The sequence below is a fragment of the Montipora capricornis genome, chromosome 10 (assembly GCF_036669925.1).
Source record: "Montipora capricornis isolate CH-2021 chromosome 10, ASM3666992v2, whole genome shotgun sequence".
NCBI classification, from domain to species: domain Eukaryota; kingdom Metazoa; phylum Cnidaria; class Anthozoa; order Scleractinia; family Acroporidae; genus Montipora; species Montipora capricornis.
The window spans coordinates 58,763,873-58,781,907 of NC_090892.1; the positions used below are offsets into that span (position 1 = coordinate 58,763,873).

An 18,035-nucleotide genomic window follows, 5' to 3' on the forward strand; every position below is an offset into this window, starting at 1 on the left:
ATATGAATGGTTTGGATAGTACATCTATACAAAATCAATTTTGTAATAACTTGCTATAATAATAATACAAACAAAATGCTTTTCAATAATTATGAACACTTCCTTATACCAAATAAGTGTAACTTTGCTAATATAGCAATATCTTTTTCACAAAAATAAAGTAAAAGCTCAAACAATCCTGTAGAAAACATACGTAATGGCACTAGAATTAATAATAACACTGAATAACCTCTTGTATTTTCTCAAGGAGACAATAAGTATTTTGATTCGTATCAAATTACATAAACACTTTGTCATTTCAATACTACCTATATAACCATATATATGATAAATAAAAAAGCCATTTTTAATTTGAACCACATTAATCCTACTATCAACAAAGAAACGTTATCAGAAATAGAACAGTTGTATTCATGATTATTTCAAAAAATTCAAGTAAACTTTACTCATTCACAGGGAAAACCCCAATGATTACTTACCTGTTTCTGTGAATCACCCATCAAGTCACTTATTGTTAATCGAGATAAAAAAATCGAACGCAAAATTTGAAAGACATATCGAGATAAAAAAATCGAGATCAGAAACTTTATTGCATCAAATGGTAAGTAGTGTAAGAGTTGGGTTGGTAAGCAAGCATTTTAAAAATGCTTGCTTACCAACCTTGCTTGCCACTCTCGTACCCCAACTTGCTTGGTAAGAAAGCATTTTTTGTAAAAAAATGCTTTCGTACCCTCAACTCCTATACTACTGATACTGTCTGAGAAGAAGATTTCCAGAGGATCATGTTTGGTCCCTACCAAAATCCAAATCATGACTACAAATTTCGTTTTTCCCCTGTGGAATCATGACTTAAGGAATGAAATAGTTCCCTGTAATTGAAGCCCCATACATTTTAAATTTATTCCCTTGGGGACCATAATGAATATGATATAACTCTTCTTAAAATTAAGTTTTTGGTGATGTTGAAGTTCGGTTGAACCGATCGAAATATCCCACTTTAAAACGTTCATCGTGCTCTGTGCATATGAATTTTTATTTATTTTATTATATATTTTAATGATTTTCTTTTAGCTCTAATAAGCTTCAAATGGTGTGTCAAATCGACTTCAGAAAAAGCCAAATGCGATGACTTCGTGAAATACGTCAAGGAAACCGCACAAAATGCAAGTATGGAGGTGACCACTGAGTGCGTTTTTGGAACATCCGTCGATGATTGTGTCAATAAGATAAAAAACAATGAAGCCGATCTCCTAACCTTGGATGCCGGCAGAGTGTTCGACGCAGGTAGGACGCCATTGGCTCTTCAATTCTCATCTTTTCCCCTTCCCTTTTTTACACCCGACAGTCTACTGGAATACCGCTCTCTTTACCATAGCGCGCTCTAGCAACCATACTTTCCCAGTCTTGAATTCAGCGAGGCGATAGTCACTGCTACCGTATACTTGATTGCAATTATACGGCCCACTGTTGAATATTCAATAATGGGCCGCTATAATTTCATTAAAATTAGAAGTCGAGCCACAGGTAACCCAGGCTCAGTGTGTGTGCCACATAGGTAAATATAGTGAACATATGAGGCGAAGTTTAGGTTTGGAAACTTGCAAGAAAATGGAAATAAAAGTCGATGAAACTTACCATGTGGTGAGCTGTTACTGTCTTTAATACGTACACGAAGTTTCGGGAAAAATGGTCACCGTTCACCTTCCTTCATAGTATAGTGACAAGGTAGGAGACGGAAGCCAGCGTAGGGACTCCGATAGAACCACTATTTGTGTGAATGAGTCAAATATTTCAAGCAAGTCTTGTATGTGTGGCTCGAGTTGTATCAATGTTCAAAAAAGTGTCATATATTTTCAAGATGTTGTGTTTATTTGGGAACAAGTTGTATATTTCCACATCTAATTGTATCTATATGAAACAAGTTTTACATATCAAGAAGAAGTCTTGTATATATTAAGGAAGTATTTTTGTCCGCTGTCTCGCGCGTCATAATATCAAGAATTGCATTTTCAGGGGAGAGCTTCTCGCGGAAACCCTCTGTCTTCCAATTAGTTCTCGAATACCTTCCCTGGTCCTTTTCATAGTTGACTGATTTTGATTGAAGAACGATTAATATAACAATTTTTTGCTTGCACGAGTTAAAGCTCGAATACTGTTTAACTGGTTATTGGGATCATTTCCGTCCGGCTTGGGCGAGCAATCAATTTGCAAAAGATCATCGTTGAATAAAGCCTCATGGAAGCGCGAGTAATCTCGAACTTTAGAACAATGGAGACGGTTTTTTTAGTTTGTGTTGAGTGCATGATAAAAACTGAGAAAAGTAAATTTTCGGTCGTGTGTTCCTGACAGCAAGTCGCATACTTTGACGTCTGCCATCCAGATACTAACCCCGCCGGACAGGGTTCACTTCAGTGAATTTTTGTCTTGGAAAGCTGTGAGAAGCTCAGAGTACACGCTTAATTTGCTTTTGGTGAAAAAGAAGTTGAAGCCAATGCTTCTCGGTTTCCTTTTATTTTCTTCAATTCTTTCTTGGTTTAGTACTTTACTCAACCACATGTCTTCTTAGGAGGTATTTGGCAAAGACATCTACCATGGCACTGTAATGATTTACGATACCAAAACAATATCGTGTACTGTTAGAGCTACATATTACGCAAGGACAACTTGAATCTCCTAAAAAAGAAGTCGCAGCTCAGTTGACAGTTATAGAAATAAATGCTGTCAAGTTTCTGCACTACTACACGTACGCAATGCGTTCCTATTTTAAAAAATAAAGTCAACTCTCTCTAAGACGGACACCATCGGGACCGGCCTCAGCTGTCCGTCTTAGAGAGGTGTCCAGCTTATAGAGAGTCGACGTAGCATGACCCCAGGAAATTTAAGATATTAATGCTGAACTTGTGCACAGTGAATACGCGTCTGTTTAAAGTTTGTTTTAAGTTATTTGCTTGAACGAAACCTACCTGTTTTAGATTACCATACAATTCGGTTGTCACCTCCAGGTTACATAAAAATTCTTTGTTTGTAACCGCTGTTTGCGTTTAACCTCCAAGTTATTTTTTGAATGGGACAATGACTGATTTAATTTTAACTTGTACTGTATGTGTTCCGGCGACAAGATAAGAGCTGTCAATTAAACGTCTGGTGTTAAAAAGAGTCACGTACAAGAATTTTTCTTCCCTAAATCGTAATTTGCGGTCACATTCAGCACCTCACAAGTGTCCGTTGACGATTTCAAAGTGTCCGTTGTCCGTCTTATGGAGGTGTCCGTCTTATAGAGAGTTTGGTTATGGTAAAATGACTAAGAAACGGCCGGGACCAGGACCTGGTGTCCGTCTTACAGAGGTGTCCGTTAAGAGAGAGTTGACTGTATCTCGTATCTCCTCAATTTCCTTCCCGCCCTTCCCCCCTTCAAACCCCCTCCCCCACCCCCAACCCCTCTCCAGCCAAAATCCCGTATTACTACAATTGTTTTACCTAAATATCCCGTATCCTGATTGCTTCTCGGCCTTTTGACTAATTGTCGGCCAGGCACAGAACAGTTTCCGCTGTGTGTATGTTCTCTCAAGAAGCGATCACTAGGGTTTTTTGGTTTCGTTTTTGACAGTTTTTTGTTCAGCTCGAGTATAGAATCATGACGAACTTTTGTAGTTTCTGAGAACTATTTAATAGCTTGTAGCTTTTGTTGAGTTTTGAATCGATGATGGAGAGAGTTTTGACGACTTGAACCCTGACCGGGACTACTGGATTTAAGCTTTTTTCTTAACGACATTTCAAGTTATTGTGGAACGTTTGGAATACTGAAATCAAGATTATGGACTTGCAAAACTAGAACTTTGGACTGGACTATATGGAACACGCAATTACGGGATTCTAGATTTTTGAGCATTGAGAGAAATGGCGTACAAATGTTGTCTTCTTGTCTTCACCACCACAGATTTAAACAGTTTTCAAGGAGCAAGTGTCTTTTTGTCTTCGCCACAGCAGATTTAGCAGTTTGCAGGGAACTAAACTAGGATTACGGAACCGAACCTCGAGTACAGTATGATAAAAATTTGGTTTTATCAACGGAGTTGATAATGTAAATTGGCCACCGTACAGAGATTCTAAAAGCTGACGTTTCGAGCGTTAGCCCTTCGTCAGAGCGGATTCGCTCTGACGAAGGGCTAACGCTCGAAACGTCAGCTTTTAGAATCTCTGTACGGTGGCCAATTTACATTATCAACTCCGTTGATAAAACCAAATTTTTGTATACTACTTCCCCACCGACGCAGCACCACAGTTTCTTTAGAAACTACCCCTTCATACAGTATGATAAGTTGCTGAACTGTGATTTCTAATAGATTTTTCGAATTCGGATGATGTCGAACTGAGCTTGTAATTTTTGGGTGAAAGGAATTAAGGAAGCAAGTAAAACTGTGGGATTTGAATAAAGTCTCTTAAAATAAATTAAATAAATTAATTAAACCCCGTATCCTGATAACCCCTAATAGGGCTTTGTTGTTTGCATTTGCAAATTTAGTAACATTAATTATAAGAATTTTTACTACAAACAACTTTAAGTTATATTACAGATTTATCTTTCTGGTAATCTCTCGCTATTTTCCGAAGTTTACCTGTAGCTGAAGTTCACTGTAACTGGACAGTTTGTGTTAACTGTTTGCGCATTCCACGGATACGCCCTTGTAGGCGTCTTGTTTGTGTTGAGATAGCGGTGGTAGCTGTTGAAAACTGCATTACAAGAGCTCTCACCGTATAATGTTCATTCTTCCTTCTCGAAAAGACTAACTGGAATATGACAAATACTCTGACTTAACGATTTCTGCACGTGTTGATAGATTCCACCGATCATTTTAATTAGCCACGATACATCTCTTTCTTCTGGTTGTTTGAGCAGTTCTAAAACGGCAAGCTGTGCTGCGCGAACTATTGCTGGGTTATTGGATATGGGGAAGAACACTGCTGGCTGCATGACATCTTGACTCTGCGAATCGTATGTTTCTCAAATTCCTTCGTTCGCTGCCATCTGAAGGTGAATGTGTCACTGATTGAGTGAAACCATTCACGATTTTGTTTGGTTGGTAAAATTGAATTTCTAGACGAATTTTCTCGCCTGACTCGGCGTACTGGACGCTTCGTAACATTCTGTCCACGCACAGGTAACTCAAGCTCAATGTTTGTGTCGCGTACGGGTTTCACAACATGAGTGAATACAGAGATCATATGGGGCAAAGACATGAAGTGTAGGTCTGGAAATCAGCTAGAAAATGAAAATGAAAATCGATGAAACTTACCATGTGGCGAGTTGTTGCTGTCCTTAATATGTACACGACGTTTCGGGAAAATAGTCGCCTTCACCATTCCTTCATATTGTAGTGGCAAGGTAGGAGGCTGACGGCAGCGTCGCGGCTTCGATCGACACCCAACCAGCACAATTTTTTGGGCGAAATCGAATCCAGTCGCTAAATAAGCAGGCCAGGCTCGTGGAACATGAATTTCTCTAAACCCTGAATTCACTGAAGCATCTTCCGCTAGCAAAGCGAAGCCAGTAGGCTCCATAGAACTTGTACGTAAGCCAATTTAAATGAAAAGATATCTCCACTGGAACTCAACACAAATGGCTTACTTCCATAGTTTTATACTTGCAGTCTGTAATTGCATCATAGGGCGTTCGCAACAAGCCCAGTGTTAAGACTACAGATAACGATAAATGCTGGATAACAAAGATAATTAGATTTCTGTTCTTCATGGTATCCAACTCGACGGCGATGGCTTCACGTTAAACTAGTAATTTATTTATTGTGGAATGCGGAAATTTGAACAACGAGAAACAGCAAGCAAGAGATGAAAACTTATAGATAAATAAGAAGCAAAACATCTGTCATTTTACGGTTGATCCATGTTTATTTATATCTCGCTGAGAATACTGAAAGTAGCATTTCTGAACTTTAAGATTTCAACATTTCCTGGTGGAGAATTCCCCCAGAACCCCCTACAAGATAGCGTCTCCGTCGCCTGCTTGTTAGCACCCCCCCCCCCTCCCCCCGAATACAAAATACGCTCCGCAGTCCATTTCTGTGGTCTAACTGATGATTTTTCACTTCGGAAGTCACTTCGACCATAGCCGAGGTTCAAAGATCTGGCTTTTATTTGTATTTTCTATATTATCATGACTGTAATTCAGTGATCAAACAAATTGGTCATCGCCTCATTTTACTGTTTTTTGATGCAGGAAAGACAAAGGATCTGATACCCATTGTCTTTGAACAATATGGAAAGTCCAGGCTCAAAATTTATGGAGTCGCTGTGGTTAAGAAGACCAACCAAGGGTTTCACTTAAAGTCTCTGAAGGGAAAAAAGTCTTGCCACAATGGAGCTCGAAGGAATGCCGGTTGGAGGATACCCATTGGCTATATGCTTCGCATGAAGTTGATTCCAGCTGTTCAGTGCGACAACAAACTAAATGATTTCCTATCGGTTGCCGACTTTTTCAGCGAGAGCTGCGTACCTGGTAAAGACTTAGTTTTATATTGTATTTCCCTGTTCAAGTTGCTTTTATTCAATTTTGTTTTTGTAACCCTTGAACAGTCAAGGTTACAAACATCAAGCGCTTGTTTGATACATGTAGACACTTCACATTAGTGCGTGTGAGGGGAAACAAAAACGTAGGAAAACATGCAACTAGTATTCTCTTATTCGGATACAGAAAAGTAAGTAAAGTGGCCTCCTACATGTAAAAAAAGAAACTAAGGGATTGTGCAATAATTATCTGGAGGGAGGCTCTAAAATGAGCAAAGTGGGCTTTAATTAAAGTGAAGTTAAAGCCTTCCTGTAGTAATTGTGAAATAACTTCTGACCCCTCCCCCTTTTAAGATAAAACTACCAACATGTGTAAGGAACTAATATCTATCCCCCCCCCCCCCATCCTACACTGTAGACCCCGCCCCCATTAGATTTAGCACCCTCCTACAGATAATTATTGCACAGTCCCTATTTTATTAACGTACAAAATCAACTAGACCGTCGCTCCAAAATGTTCATGTCTTAATTTCGCTTGTTTGACTCTTTGAGAAATTGTACAGTTTCTAAGCAATCTGTGTTAACGATCTTTGACATTTTTCCATTTTATTAACAGATATAAAACAATTCAATACATCAGGAGAGATTCCCGGAAAACTTTGCGCACTTTGCGCGGGAACTGGGAACACCCAATGCTCCAAAAAAACGAGCGAAAACAAGTACGCCGGGCACCATGGCTCCTTCAAGTGTATGGCGGAGGAAAAGGGTGATGTAGCATTTTTTAAGCATAACACGGTAGAAGAAGTTGTGGCTATGGGAGGTTATGGCAATGCAAGTGATTACCAATACCTTTGCAAAGATGGCAGCAGGAAAGGTATTTGTTTCTCCAGTAAAAGAGCTAAATACTAGCCGGCCTATTTCTCCAAACGGAAAAAAGAGTAATGCCTCAGGGAGTAACTTCAGATTTAACAGTCGCATGAAAATTAACATCTAGAGTGGGTACACCTTCACTTAACACCCTCACATGGGCAAAGTTCTTTTTGGTGAAGAAAAAAAAACATATTTTTTCCCACAATGAATGACTGAAAACTTTATCTTTAGCTATGAGCTAATGGGGGACACTGTACAATAAAAAGTTGAATACCAGATACAAATCACTAAATAATAATAATAATAATAATAAAGAGGAAGGTAAGAAGACCGGACATGATTGTTGTTGAAAAGAGAAATATATGTTGCAAAATAATAGATTTTGCAATACCATATGATAGCCGTATTGAGGAGAAAGATGTCGAGAAGGTAGTGAAATACCAGGATCTAGCAAGAGAATTGAAGAAGTTATGGAAAATGAAAACAATGGTAATTCCTATTGTAGTCGGAACATTTGGAACAGTTCTAGAGGATTTAAAGAGGAGACTAGAGAATATTGGTATAGAGACCAAGATAGACGAGCTTCAGAAAAGTGTTATTCTGAACACGGCAAGGATTCTTAGGAAGGTCCTAGAAGTTTGAGGAGACTTGTTGTCACCAAGCTTCCTTGGAGTACTGAAGTTCCATTGGAAATCCAATGTGCGAAAACAAGATAATAATAATAATAATAATAATGATAATAATAATAATAATCATCATCATCATCATCATAAGAAACTGTAGCAAACACTGCTAAAGAGTGCTCAATACACGTTTGTGTAGAGCGGTGTATAGAATTAAATGACTAAATGAAAATACACAAGATTCCCTGCGACTCTGAGTTTCGTGCGTATGCCCTCATCAGGCAGATTTAATGAAGAACAGACTTATTAGCTAGCTATATATACATGTTTACGATGAGTAGGGGTGCCCTTCTCACCCATTCCGCCCTTCTCACCCATAGGCGCCGATTGAGAAGCCATTTTAAAAACTCGTGCTTCGTGTTTTACCGGGGTTTCCAAACACTCGAAAACAATAAAAGCCCTTGGCCTAACGGCCTCGGGCTTTCATCAGTTTTCTCGAGTTTGGAAACCTCGGTAAAACACGCGCACTCGTTTTTGAAATATTACTTCTTCGTTTGTACTTGGAGCGTGAGGCAATTAGCCAGTATCAAAAATACCATAATACTCTTTGTTTGCCCCTCCAAAATTTTGCATAAGAATTGTTTTTATTTTCTGTTGGGACTTACAACGGTCCCAGGAGAAACTGGAAAACAAAGCTTATGCAAAATTTTACAGGGACAAAAAATATAGTATTATCGTATTTTTAACGTTCAACCATTTCTTGTCAAGGTCAATTAAGCGATGCAATTATGCAAGTTGAATTAAATTCAACATCTTGGTATCTTCACTTGAAGTAAATGCTATTTTCCATTAATTTAAATTTGTTTTATATTTTCGTCACCAGAGATTGGACAGCACGAGCAATGTAACCTTGGTTTCAACCCCGCACACGCGGTGGTCACGAGAAAAGGAAATGCTGATGTTGACAAAATCGTCACCATTTTGACAAGCATGAGTGAAAAATATGGCATCGACCAAACAGACCCGAGAAACTTCCAACTTTTCAATTCCACTAAGTATTCAAGTGCTCATTTGATCTTCAGGGACTCCACCATTGCCTTGGTTGCCATCCCAAAGGAGAGTCGGACTTATCAAGGTTACCTAGGTGACGATTACGTCAAGGATGCCGAAGCACTCAAGTCATGTGACTTCCTTGCAACAACATCAGCTGCGATCATCCCCTACTCCGCGTATGTACCTATTACGGCATTGATGGTCATGATATCAATTTAGACCAGATGGATGGCTGGACGGCCGTATAAAATCCAACTTAATGAAGGCATTTTTCATAGACCAAGCAATCAAGACAGCTAGAACTGAGTTAAGCCAGAATTGGTCTGGTTTCTATTCTCTACCAACTAATCTTTATAACAAGAGCCTACCGGTAGCCTACACTCTGTTCGAAAGATTTTTAGTCGATTTCCTTTAAAGTTCACAGTATTTCAGTGTTTTCTTATGTTGCAATATCTTGGTCTATATCCAGTTTCAAATGCCGTAGTCCGAAGTCCACATTCCGTAACACAATGATAAGATTAAGGGAGATCGTAGAATAGTTGTTTACATGTAAAACTGTTGGTATTCGTGCACGGATTACGTACGACGTTGGTATTCGTGTACGGATTGCAATGCGAGGTCATATTACGTGAATCGTACTCGTTTGCTCAGGACACTATATTGATCCGGGGTGGGGGGGGGGGGGGGAGGAATCGCTAAAAGAGGGAATCTCTAAAGGGGGGAGTTACTAAAACAAAGGATATTATTACCAAGGTGGAAGGACCAGTTGATTGGGTCAGCAATTTTAACTAGTTATAGCAGAAAGACTAATGTCACTTTGCGAGTGTGCTTAGACCCGCCAGATCTTAAAGAAGCCATCGTTAAGGGAGAATTTCAAATCCCCAAGCCTTAAGACCATTCCAAACTCACCAAGTAGTTGCAAGGTTTTCTCTGCGGTGGTTGATAACTCAAATTGTTACTGGCACCAGACGTTGACAGTCGAATCCTCCCTCCTATACACATTCAAAAAATGATGGAGAACAGTTTGATGACAATTTGGGTGCACTACCAGTTTTCGATGACATAATCATTAGAGGCAAAAATGAGGATGAGTATGATTTGATCCTCTGCAAGGTTTCAATTAGAGCACGCGAACTCAACATAAAAATCAGCCTTGAGAAAATCCTGTTCCGTCTGCCTCAAGTTAAGTACATGGATGATGTGTAAGTGGCTTAGGGTTTTCATCAGACCCAGAGAAAATTTTTGCTATTCATAACATGTCAACCCCATCATGAAAACAAGACCTTCAAATAATATCTTGCAAAGTATTTTGGCCTACCATGTCTGACTTAACTGCGGCTACTTTGCGTTCCCTGGTTAAAGGTGTTGAAAGGTGATGTCCCATGGGGTTGGTTTCCGGAGCATGATAGTGCACTTGACAATTCAAACTCAAATCAGTTCTGAGTCACGCATCACGCCTATGCATCACGCGCATTGTCATATTCTGAGATCAATTGTGCCCCTATGGAAAAGGAAATGTTGGGAATCGTTTTCGGGTGTGAAGAATTTAAGATGTAAATACACCGGGCGACGTTGAAGTAAATTCTGACCATAAGCCACCAAAAAGCCGCTTTTCAAAGTACCCCCTATATTGAAAAGAATGAGGCTTCGGCTGCAAAATACAATGTCAAAGAGAGGTATATTCCAGGCAGGTTTCTTCACATTGCGGATACCCTCTCTGGAATATACAGCCAATCTTGTGTTTCGAAAGATAATGATATGCATCAACAACAACAACAAAAACAACAACAACAACAAATTCCACATTATAATTAGTCATTGTGGGATTTGAAAAAGGAAAGCTAATGCCCGCATGACAGTTTTTTGGCTTGGCATGACTAAGGGAATTAAAAGAATGTTTGCAAGTTGTGATAAATACACGAGACACCAAAAGAACCCATGCAATTTCGTGATATTCCAATTTTTACCGTGGCAAATAGTTGCATCAGATAGTTAGAACACAAAAATCAGTCCTATGTCAACTTGTTGTTTTTCACTACTATTCAAAGCATATATTGAAACTACATTACAGATATCAAGCCCCATTATCATCAACCGGGAACTCGGAAAAATCCGAGCCCCAGATGGTATTTGAACCCACGACCCTCTGTGATCTAGTGCGAGTGCTCTAACCCCTGAGATATAGGGGGACTCTGTGGCTCAGAGTTTCCTAGCTAGAACAGCGCCAAGCTAAGTACAAGGGACTTTTTGATCGAGGCTCGAAACTGTTACCTCAAGTTAAGGAAGAGGATAGTGTGAGCTTCAGGAAACATGGTGACAGACATTTATCACCTGCTGTAGTTATTAGCAAACATGAGGCCCTCAGGTCGTATATGATTACTGATGCAATCATAACCTTACAGTTTTCTAAAATTTGATTTGTGCATATATAACTGCTTTACTTTTTACAAATTATTGTGTTGAGTTGACATCGGACACGGAAATCGGACAGTTGCATCAGCCAATCATATTAAGTGCGCTCAGCTGAATCCACCAATCACAGAATTTATCATAATAACCACAGCAACAATCACTTATCCTATGAAACTGGGAATTTTCAAAAGTGGATGAAATTGTAACTTTCGTCATCATCATCATGTCCTTTTCCCTCTGAGGTAAATAGGGCCTTGCGTTCTCTCTCTCCAAGCTTCTCGGTCTTTCGCACAACTACCGGCTTCTGTCCAACCTTTGAACCCAAGTTAACCTCGTTCTCTCTCTACCGTTTTTCGCCATGTCTCCTTCCGCCTACCTGTCCTACGTCTTCCTTCTGGGGTCCATCTTAAGGCTATCCTCGTAGTCTCATTTACACTTTTCCTCAACACATGCCCAATCAGTTTCCAGCGTCTACGTTTTATCTGCTGAGTGACCTCTTCCATATTCGTCTTGAATCACATCTCTTCATTTGTCACTTTCATAGGGCGGCAAATCTTCCGAATTCGTCGTAGGAACTTGTGGAGGAGAACATTAAGCTTGGTCGCGTCGCCTTCAATCATTCGCCAAGTTTCGCAACCACAGAGAAGGACAGCCAGTACACTAGATCTAAAAATCCTCAACTTGGTGTTTATGCTGAGCTGACTGTTCCTCCAGATGTTCTTCAAGTTGCAGAAGACTGCTTGCGCTTTTCCCAGCCTACCGGTTGTTGTCACTGTAGCACCAAGATATACAAACTTCTCTACCTCTTCCATATCTCTCCCTACTAGTTGGATCTTTATTCCAGGATTAACATTCCATTTCATTACCACTGTTTTACCTAAGTTAATCTTCAGCCCGGTCTTTTTTCCCATTTATGTTAAGATTTTCAACCTTTGTTTGCATGTCCACTAACCTTCTTGCAACAAGATCCACATCATCAGCAAAGTCTAAATCCTCTAGCTTGTTCGCGAACTGCCATCTTATCCCAGTTCGCCTTCCTTGAATAGTCCTTCTCATAACCAAATCAATCACTAGAAGAAAGAAAAATCCAGACATGCAACAGCCCTGTTTCACCCCTGTCCTTGCATCAAACCAGTCGTAACTACCAGAACCGTCTACAACAGCACATTTGCTCTGCTCATACATTGCCTTTACCATTTTAATCAATTTTGATGGAATACCATACTCTCCCATAATTCCCCATAAAATACCTCTGTCAATGCTATCAAAAGCCTTCTCGAAATCCAAAAAACAAACATACAGGTCGGCATTCCACTCGATTACCCTCTCAATGATGTTTCTCAGAACGAATATCTGTAACTTTAGACAGGGAAAAAGGAGTGCATTAATTTTGTTTTCCCGGGAAATTGTAATGGTTATGGTTAACTGGTAACAGTCCTTAGTGTCATCCAATTCAGTCTGTAATCATACTCGTGATTAAACAAATTGGACCGAACTGGACTCCACTCAGTCCTATTACCATTATAATTATAAACTGGTAGACAGTATCGTAGAATAGACGTCAAATACATTTTACTCAAGAACTTCCTATTACAGCCATTATGGCTCTTGATTACAGTCAATGAGGATATGAGTGATGAGTTAGAAGTAGCATCTACGCGATCTGATGTAGACGTGCCTATAGCTACGAATGAACCTAGTGCTGACTTGGAACCAAATGCTACATTGAACATTGTTTCGCCTGGTCACGTCTGCGCCGCTCTACTAGGGTCAGGTCCGTCCCAAGCTGGAATAAGGATCATCTGATGTAAAGGGAACTGCAATTACATTATTTTTTGTTAGGTTATTTAAATGTTGTTCCAATTGAAATTTTTAGCAACTCTAGTGAAGATACTAACTAGTGTAAGTAGCTTGAGAATGCAGATATTATGATTGGTTGCCAGTGGTGGCTGTCATGTGACCACGTTGTGTTATATTTTGATGTTATGTAAAAGTAGTTTCAGTGGGGAATAAGCTCTTGGAAAGAACGCTTGTGTGTATGTGTCCCTCACTCATAAAAACCTCCCCCGTCCCCCTAATTGTTCCTTGTTCGTGAGGAAACTAAAAGAGTCTGTGCACTATAATAATAATAACAATAATAATAATAATAATAATAATAATAATAATAATAATAACAACAACAATCATCACTTCATGCTCAATCTGTGGCTATTCCCAAAGCTCCCACGCCATATAATTTGTCCCAGCTCAAACGCCTCTGTATTTTCTTACATCAATCGCTTCAGTTTCTAGTTCTCAGTTTAAGTGCTTTTCTTTGGATTTCAAATTTATGTTAACTAAACACTTAGCGACCAATGTTTAAGCACATTAAAAAGAACTAGAGCTAATTTAAGAATTTCCGTTCTTCCACAAAACAGAATCCTGTCACTGTTTCTGCAAGAAGACAGCTGACCACACAGCAGGGTTTTGGCGAAGCGGTGAGAGCACTCGCCTCTCACTTTTGTGGCCCAGGTTCGATTCCGGGACCCATTCACATGTGGATTATAAGTTTGTGTTGGTTCTTTACACTGTTTGGGCGGTTTTTGTCTGGGTTCTCCGGTTTTCCTTCCTCAGCAAAAACCAGCATATAACTGATTCCAGCTGGCTGTAAGCTGTGCTCAATAGGATGCTTTCGGTTTCGACCTTGTTGAGCTGCGTCGTTACTGTACTTGCAACGGCGATTAGAAAGACAGTTATTATTACTTAAGCACAACCTTCAAGTCGGTTGTGCTGACTATTGGTACTGACTACCGTGTCTTGCATACATAATAAGTTCTATCAGAATTCGGATTTACAGAGTAGCATATCATGCTAATATGTATATATCTCCGAGAGCTTACAAAATAACAGTTGAACGACCGGCATGCTGATGTTTATTTAGTTATTTAAATACAATAATTTCTCATTTCGCAGACTAACCCTAACTTTTGATATGATTTTCCCTCAACTCGCCATCCAAACACACAAGATTTCCTCTATTACCCACTTTACTAGAGATTATTATTTCAGTTAGTGGTGAGGAGCCCATTCCTGTAAGGGTATTCTTGCTGCAGCACCGTAATCATACCATAAAGGTTGCTAATTTACTGCTGATTTCAACTTCCAACAATTACCCTGACAAGCCCCTGTGATGAGTAATCAATTAAATATCATTCTGTGACAAGGGTTGTTAAGTTTCATTTTAATGTATTTATGCTCATACGTCCAAGAAGCGTTAAAGAATGTTTTGAGTTTTCTTCTTTCAGTGATCATGTTTGAACGTCGACGAATTCTTTCTACAGGTCCTAAATGCGAGTTCCTTAGTCACCTTAACAAATAATTATGTATGAGTTGACAACAATCTTGTACAGATATTCCGGTTCGACTTCCGTAGTCAAGGTGGTACTACGATAAAAAAGAATAATCCCTTCCCTTATTTTTCTTCATAATTTGGTTGTGTGTTTGCTTGACACGAAAGCGGCAAAATTTTGGACTTTGATTTTTATTCAATGGCTGTTTACTTTGAGTTAAAGTTTTGGATTTCACCTCCAAACTAAGCGATTGGGCCTCAGAGGGTTGGGTCTTGGGAACAGTGACGTAACTTACTCACTTGATTAAAATTTTAGCGTGTACATATCAGCTTATTATATATGCAAAAGACAAGTTAAACAACAACAGCAAAAATTGATTTTTTGGTCAGAGGGGCACTTAAACTGAGAACTAGAAACAGAAGCAATGTGAGACAGTAAGTTACAATGTGAAGCCAATATTTCTCGATTCCCTTCTATTTTCTGCGATCTTTCTGGGTTTAGTATCCTACTAGTAACTACATGTCTTCTTGAGGGCTATTCAAGTACCTAAGACATCTACCATAGCACTATAATGATTTACGATTCTAAAACAATATTGTGTGCTATTAGAGCTACATATTACGCAAAGATAACTTGAATCTCCTGGAAGACAAAACACAGCTTAGTTGACAGATATGGACTAAGGCACTGCGTCAAGCCACTACACTACCACACGTACGTAATGCTTGCCTATTTTTCGTATTTGCATTACAATCTAATCTAACGTGGATGCGAGGCAATTTTGGGTTAAAACTACGAAATAGCCCGAAATGGTCTCACATACATGCTAGATTACATTGTAATACAAATGAGAAAAACTAACCGTGAAAAGGGCTATTGATTTTGGCTTCTTCTTGGAGCAATGAAAAATGTGTAAAGACAGCTTTGTTGGATGACTTAATAAATTATATAAAAGAACAAGAAAACTAAAGAGGGCACCGCTCTACTATTCTGACTTAACTTTTGAGGTTGAAAGGAAGGTCAAGGAATGCCGAGGACATTCTTCTGCAAAACACTCACCGTAACGTTTCACTATCGGATGGCTATTAGAAGCACAATTAAAGCTCGTTTAAACACAACTTTAATAAGTAAACACTATATACACGATCTATATCATGCTATACAACATGGCAGATCTCTCTATTAGACATCCATAACTCCGCGCGTTACATTGGTCTGCATAGCATACTAGTAAGACACTACTTGCGCAATATAAATGAATAGGGTTAAGTTAAAGTTATGATTCTGAATCAGTTTCATAATAGAAAGAAAGAAAACAACGAAGACTATGAATCCAGTTTGTTGCGTGCTGTCAGTAGTTTTGGATGGTACATGTGATTTGATAAAGAAGAATTACGAGTACAGTATCATAACAGACTTAGAATTTGAAAAAAAAAAACTTGCGGAAACAAGAACGGGTCTTGAAACTAAAACAAAGAGATCTCATAAAGAAAGCAGGCAAAAGCAAAGGCAAAGGCAAACTCGATTGCAGAATAATAATTAATAATAATAATTTACATTTATATTGCGCAGATTACATGAATATATGATCACCTGCGCATTACAATGATTAAAAAACTAAAAAGCACAACAATATAAAATGAAACCTACAATAAAAATAGATAAATAAAAATTAAAAAACTAGATAATATAGCTAAATGCAAATATTTGGATAATTAAAAATTAATTCCTATTAAATCGTAAGTATAAAAGCGAGCCTAAAAAAATGAGTTTTTAACATATTCTTAAAATTGTTCAAAGATCCACTGTTGCGAATTTTACTGGGGAGCGAGTTCCATAGCTTTGGGGCGGCAACACAAAAAGCCCTGTCCCCCAATGTTCTCTTAGTTCTCTCCGGTGGCAACTCAAGGAGAAGCTCATTGTTAGATCTCAAAGAATAGCGCGATGCACTCTTAACACCAATTAAATCATTGATATATTCCGGCCCAAGCCCATGAATAGCTTTGAATGTAATTACTAATATCTTAAATCTAATTCTAAAATGCACTGGCAGCCAGTGAAGCCTGAAAAGCACCGGCGATATGTGATCAAAGCGGGGAACATTGCAAATAAGGCGCGCAGCTGTATTTTGGACTCGCTGTAACTTAGACAACTGTGTTTGCGGCAAACCATATAGTAAACTGTTGCAATAGTCAATTCTACTAGTAACTAGGGCATGCACTAACTTCTTCGTTGATTCAGTTGAAAGATACTTTCTTATGCATCTAATGTTGTGCAGGTGGAAATAAGATGCACTACAAATCTTATTGATTTGTGTCCCCATACTAAGTTGTTGATCAAACCAGCAGCCCAAATTCTTGGCCTCGAGAGCTGGAGTAATCTGATGGTCACCAACAGCAAGAGAGCCTGCGCTGATCTTAGACAGTTGCTGTCTTGTTCCAATAAGTAAATACTCAGTTTTATCATCATTTAGCTTTAGCCGGTCAGTCAGCATCCATTGACGTATGTCTTCTATACAGTGTTGCATTGCCATAACTGCCTCATCCCGACTTGCTTGTGAATTAGGTTTAAATGAAAGATAAAGCTGAGAGTCATCCGCATAGCAATGAACGTCAGGTAGATGTGCTTTTACAATCTCAAAAAGCTTGGATGCGTAAATGATGAACAAAACAGGACCAAGACAAGATCCCTGAGGAACACCATACTGCAAGAAAAAACGGTCAGAGAGAGTCCCATTGACCGAGATGCGTTGACTTCTGTTCCTTAAGTATCCTGAGAACCATTCCAAGACTTGACCCGAGACGCCAAATCTTGACTGAAGACTCGTGATCAAAATACCGTGATCAACGGTATCGAAGGCCGCGCTTAGATCTAAAAGAACCAGCAAAGTTACATGACCCTTGTTCATATTCATAAGAATATCATTCTTTACCTTTAAAAGAGCAGTCTCAGTACTATGATGTTGCCTGTACGACGACTGCAAAACAGGATAGAGACCGTTGGAAGACATATGCAAAAGCAGCTGATCTAATACCGAGCGTTCTGTTAATTTAGACACATAAGAAAGATTACTAACTGGGCGATAGTTTTTATACAGAAGATCGAGGCCATGTCTCTTGAGCAGGGGATTTACTATGGCTTCCTTCCATGAATCAGGAAAAGAGGCAGTCTCGAGAGACTGATTGATCATGTGTTTAATTACAGGCAGAAGCACATCCATACACTCCAC

At 39.1% G+C, this 18,035-nt stretch overlaps 1 protein-coding gene across 1 annotated transcript in view; it reads left to right on the forward strand.

The window, feature by feature from the left end:
• LOC138019060 (serotransferrin-like) overlaps positions 1-10,372 on the forward strand; it is a 23,870-nt gene extending 13,498 nt beyond the window's left edge. The window contains exons 2-5 of the mRNA XM_068865718.1: positions 1,072-1,284; positions 6,233-6,511; positions 7,136-7,393; positions 8,896-10,372. Coding sequence (XP_068721819.1) covers positions 1,072-1,284; positions 6,233-6,511; positions 7,136-7,393; positions 8,896-9,284 — 1,139 coding nt within the window. The 3' untranslated portion in view covers positions 9,285-10,372. The remainder of the gene's footprint in view (positions 1-1,071; positions 1,285-6,232; positions 6,512-7,135; positions 7,394-8,895) is intronic.
• The last annotated feature ends 7,663 nt before the right edge of the window (positions 10,373-18,035 follow it).